The following is a 5476-nucleotide window of genomic DNA, read 5'->3' as shown; positions in this document are numbered from 1 at the left end:
CTTAAAATTTCCCATATCCACTCTGACCTTTCTGGTTTTGTTCTTTTTGCGATAGAAATGCTTGTCACCTACTCATTTCTGGTGACCTATTAAGTTTCGTACTCTCTCTTTCTCTTCTTCACAAAAACCAAACACCAAGAGAGGAAGAAGAGAAAACAGAGCAAAAACAGAGATCTTCTTGTGCTTCTTCATCCTCCTCCATGGAAAAGCATAGAATCTGCAAGATCTGCAACAAGAGATTCGCCAATGGCAAAGCCATGGGTGGTCACATGAGATCTCATCTGGCCAAGCTTCCTCTCCCTGCAAAGCCGCAGTCGCCGCAGTCGCAGCAGCAGCAACAACAACAACAACTCAGCAACTCGCCCGAGTTATCGCCTCCACTTTCATCAACAAACAGGGCCATGCATTCTTCTCCATCTCTGGATTCAGCCATCCATGACGGCGATAGCGACACCGAGTCACACCCGAGGAACCCAACTCGGAGAAGATCCAAACGGCGCCGTAAAGTGATTGGGAAAGCGGCTGAGGCGGCTCTTGAGGCAGAGCAGGTGAGTTCTGTTTCTGATGCTTTTTCAACTGAAGATGTTGCCAGGTGTCTCATAATGCTTTCAATGGATAAATGGGGAAAATGGGAAAAAGCTAAACTAAAGAAAGAAGTAGATGAATCTGTAGATGAGGATGAGGATGAGGACGAGGACGAGTCGGCTTTTCGGGCTCAAACCGGAGCCCTGACTCAGGGGAAGTACAAGTGTGAGACTTGTAACAAAGCGTTTCGATCTTATCAGGCACTTGGGGGCCACAGAGCAAGTCACAAGAAAATAATCAAGACCCAAGTGTTTGATGTTGAAGATGATGATGATGATGATTTTGAAGAAGAAGAAGAAGATGTCATTGGTAACAATGGCAATAGTGGTAATTTGGTTGTTGATCAGCAGAGGACATTTGAGTGTTCATTTTGTTTCAAACAGTTTGATTCTGGTCAAGCACTTGGTGGGCACAAGAAAGTTCACTATTACAACAATTTGACTCACAATGCTAGGAATGTGTCATCATCTTCTACTAATTTTGTAGACAATTTGGTGATAGATCTCAATCTTCCAGCACCAGAGGAGGAAGATGGAGAGCTTAGCCAGGTTGAGTTTTCAACAGTTTCTGATTGATGAACTAGAAATTAGGGGTAAAAGTTTTCATTTCAAAAATGGTTTTTTTTTTTGTAGATACAGATGAACTAGAAATTTCTCATTTCCCATCTGAGAATGGGTATACAGTGAATTTTCTGTGGGAGATTCTAATAGGTTTTTTTTTGGCTTAATTTCTTATGCTTATTATATTATTTTTTAGCTTGGTGCTTCTGCATGAAATGGATTATCTCACTCCATGACTTTACAATTTCCTTCTCAGACCTCTTCCCTGCCTGATTAGGTAGTGGAGATAAGGCAGTAACTTTTGTGCTTCACATTCAATTAATCTTCTTTAAAAAGGTTAATTTGCTCTGTTTGCACTGTCATGTATAAATTAATGATTTACAATGAAGCTGCCCTTGTTTTTGCTCCCTGCATCCACCCAGTGGTTTTTAGCTAATCAGAACTGTTTTCCTCATTTTCCTGACAAGAAAAGAAGGTGAAATATACAAGGACAAAATAGAGGTTTGGAGAGAGAAAGTTCATCAAGTTTTTTTTTCGAATTTTGTGTCTTTTTCTTTTGTTTGGATATAAAGATTAGCTTCTACCTGTCATCTCCTCCTTTTTAGTTTGCACAGTTGGTGAAGAAGTCAAGAGAGAGAGAGCCCAGCAGAGCAGCCAGCTCTCTTCCTTCTTATCTTCTGGGTTCTCTCTACTAATAGCAGTGTGGTGAAGCCATGCATAGTCAAGCATGACATAACCAGTCACATAATGCCATTAATTAGATAAATATTTTGCAATTAATATGTGATGCCAATATAGTCTTCAGCCAAGCCAAGACCTCCAACCTACCCATACATAGCCCACGTGTTTTCCCAAGTGGACTCTTCCTCCCTCGAATTCAATCCCTTCAAAACTCTTTTCCAAGAACTTTGATCAAAAGAAGAAGAATATAAAAAAACTGATTTCCAAGAAATAAAGAGAAAATCTTTCGAATTATACTCATGATACTAGATTTTAAACTTTTGGGGATAAGTGCATATCTGCTTGATTGATTTTGGCTGAATTAATTTGGATAAACCCATTTATTTAAACCCAAATCTGCATTTATCTAGTCGTTTAATTCGAAAACTTGGATATTTGTAAGATTAATATTGTTTTTTATCTTCTTATATAATCAAACTGGTGAGTTTTAGTTCCTTCGGGATCGCATCGCACCTTCTTTTTGTCTTAAAATCGTGTTTTGTCGCTAATATTGCTGATGCTCGTATAGGGTTTGTTGGTTGTCAAGTTAAGATTACCAAAACGTTTCATCCACTAACATTTTAACACACAACTTTGACTTTTTATCCATGGTGCTTATGGATTAAAAATTACAAGAGAGTGGATGGATAGAGTAGAATTGCCAATAGCGTACTTTTACTTCAATTGCTAAGTCGTTAAACTCGTTTTCAACAATTGCTAAACTATATGTAGGAGGTGATTGAACACAGGTGCAAGCGGACGAACACACTATTTTTATTAAACTAACCTAACACACGGATGTTATTTGGAAGCTTGTCAATTGGCAATAAATATTGTTGGTCTCTCTCTCTCATAGTGTAGAAGTCGACACACTTGAACAATTTCATGCATATATATATTTGCAGGGGTTAGTTAATTTCAGCACAATCTCGTCCTTTTTTCATTTTTCATTTTAAATTTTATAGTATTATATTTGTATATTGTATTTTGTGAGTGTTTATTGCGGATCCAAAAATTGAAAAGAAAAAAAAATTGAAAAACTTATCAAGACGGAGATCCAAAATTGAAGATAGAGTAGAGAGGTGTCCTAGTAGTAACCATTAATTATTAATTTTGCAAGAACGTCAAGTTAATAATAACCAAAATTGAAGTGTCATATCAGATATCGTAATAAATAAGTTTAATTTCACAATATAGACGTTGATGGAGGCGAGGCGAAATGTCGCAAAGGGTCAAAAATGAAATATTGACCTAAGCTTATTTTAGTTTTATTTATTTATTTATTTATAACTTCATGCATGTTTATGTTTTCTTAGTAACAATTAATGGGTTTCTTTGGAAATATGCCAATGCAAGGCAATCAAATCATGAGAGGTCTGTTTGCTTCTGCTGAGGTTAGTTGAAACTTGAGTCTCTTGACAGACAGAGGCTCTGCTGAATTGATGTTTCAGGCTATTTTAATATTCTCTCTAGTCAACATGTTCAGTGCACCAAACCAGAGAGAGAGGAGTATAGCTACATCCAATTAACTTCTAATTGTATTTTAAATTTACTAATCGAGGTTAATAGTGGCCCATATCTCCAGTTTGAAATATGAATCAAAACCTCTGAACCAAAATATATCAAATAGTGAGCACAATTGGCTGCATCTATTTTTTCTTGGAAAACAAATGGCCTTCCTAGAGCAATCTTTACTTATGTATGGATCCATTATTTTAATTTTTTCCATAGAATTTCTTGGTTTTGTGATTCTAGTTATGGTTTTTTCTTTTGAGAACGAAGTGTAGGTTTATATTCTGATTCAGTTCAACTTTGATAAGGGTTAAGTCTGAAAACCATGATTGATATGGCCATGGTGGCCACGTACTACTCATTTGACATCTTCTCATCTTTCTTTGTGGTTCTTATTTTGTGAAGAACAATTGTAGTCACTAGAATTGTGTTTGTTTCTATGAGTAGAAGAGGGACTAAGATAGAGGCACGGAAAAGATACTGTATCTTTGGAAGAGAGAGAAATTGAAAAGAAAAAAAAATGAAAGAGAAAACGGCTGCACACTAACACTCACGTTGTGTTTAGGAATTATTTTTTTTCAAAACAAAAATTTTGACGCATTTAGGTTTTGTGTGTGATGTGTCAACATATTAATAGAGTCCCTTAGATAAAATTTTAATGAGGTGACGTATAGAGAAGAAAAGTCAAGCAGAGGATTCAGATTCGACTAATAAAAGTGGGTTAGACTAGTAGGTTAGGACAGTGAACCCGCCCCCTTACACCCAAGTTTGATCACCCATTCATATAGATTAGATTAATTTGGAGTATATTATATATCGATTGTATAAAAATAAAAAAATCAATATGAATTCAAAAACAAATCCTTCTATGTTAACCCCCCGAAAAAAAAAGGAATATGAATTGTAAATCGTAATTTTTTTTTATTAATGGCACATATGGGATTGAAACTCTAGATCTCTTCTCTTCCAATATTAAAAAGATAAGTATATCACTAATTTAATTAATAGAAAATTTGGCATAAGTCCAATTATGAGGTGAGACTTTGGGTGCAATCCACGCAGAAATTGTTGTTGATCCAAGTCCTTTGACTTTTGCGCCACATAAGATTACATGCCTATTTCAATTTATTGAATATTTTTTTTTTTGTTCCAGTTATGCACCTAAAACATAAATAAGGTAAATTATGAATTCCTAAAATTGGTAAGTTATTGACAATAGGTAAGGTACCTATGCATCAAAATTTGTAATAAGAGTTCATAAAAACTTCATACCTTAACAATAGGTAAGGTACCTATGCATACACCTCGTATGCAGTATGCATGTAATTAAACCCATAAATTACCTCTGGTCCAGGTAATTAAATTCATAAATTACCTCTAGTCTAGGTAGTTATACCCTCTAGCCCAGCTAATTGAACTCATATAATATCTTGGTATGGATCTTTAAACTCAACTGAGATAAAAATCCATGGAAGACATGTACGTATGTATATAAATATGAACCTCCAAAAAAAACTGCTTAAGAAAACTCAAGAAAAAAACACTTACCTGTAAGGCAGGTACATATATACATGTATGTATTAACATTATTTACCTGTATGTCAGGTATATAATTTAATGTGGATGCTTGTCTGATCGATTGGTATAATAAGTGAGTCTTTACTTTTTATTGATTAAATTGTATTTTATCTATATATTATGAATATTATCAAGGAAAAAAAATTCAAAATTCAAAATTTGGAATTCAATTTCAAGGAAATAATGCATTAAACTTAGATTTTCAATGTGTTTTCCTTATTTACCTTAAAGGGTAAAATCGACACAACAAAAAAATAATAAATGTCAAATGACCTACATCTAAAACCAAAAACACGAGGACTAGACCCAATGACAGCTAATTGTTTTGGACCTAGATCTAAGAACCCCTTAAATTAATAACTACGTAATGAATTGTAAATTATAATTAGAAATTCAAGATTGATAAGAAGTTGGATCCATATACTTAGCTTTTTGTTTTATATTTCGTGGCAATGAATTGTAAATTATAATTAGAAATTCAAGATTGATAAGAAGTTGGATCCATATACTTAGTTTTTTGT

The 5476-nt window shown here is 34.6% G+C and overlaps 1 protein-coding gene across 1 annotated transcript; it reads left to right on the top strand.

The window, feature by feature from the left end:
* Positions 1-1394, top strand: LOC110764753 (zinc finger protein ZAT9-like). The gene has a single exon (XM_021967773.2). The coding sequence runs from the start codon at positions 201-203 to the stop codon at positions 1158-1160; it is 960 nt and encodes a 319-aa protein (XP_021823465.1). The 5' UTR covers positions 1-200; the 3' UTR covers positions 1161-1394.
* The last annotated feature ends 4082 nt before the right edge of the window (positions 1395-5476 follow it).

This window comes from Prunus avium, chromosome 2, assembly GCF_965620075.1.
Source record: "Prunus avium chromosome 2, drPruAviu1.hap1.1, whole genome shotgun sequence".
Lineage (NCBI taxonomy): Eukaryota > Viridiplantae > Streptophyta > Magnoliopsida > Rosales > Rosaceae > Prunus > Prunus avium.
This window is presented reverse-complemented; position numbering and strand designations above follow the sequence as displayed.

Coding starts and splice junctions, on each gene's coding strand:
- LOC110764753 (XM_021967773.2), top strand. CDS start 201: ATGGAAAAGCATAGAATCTGCAAGATCTGCAACAAGAGATTCGCCAAT.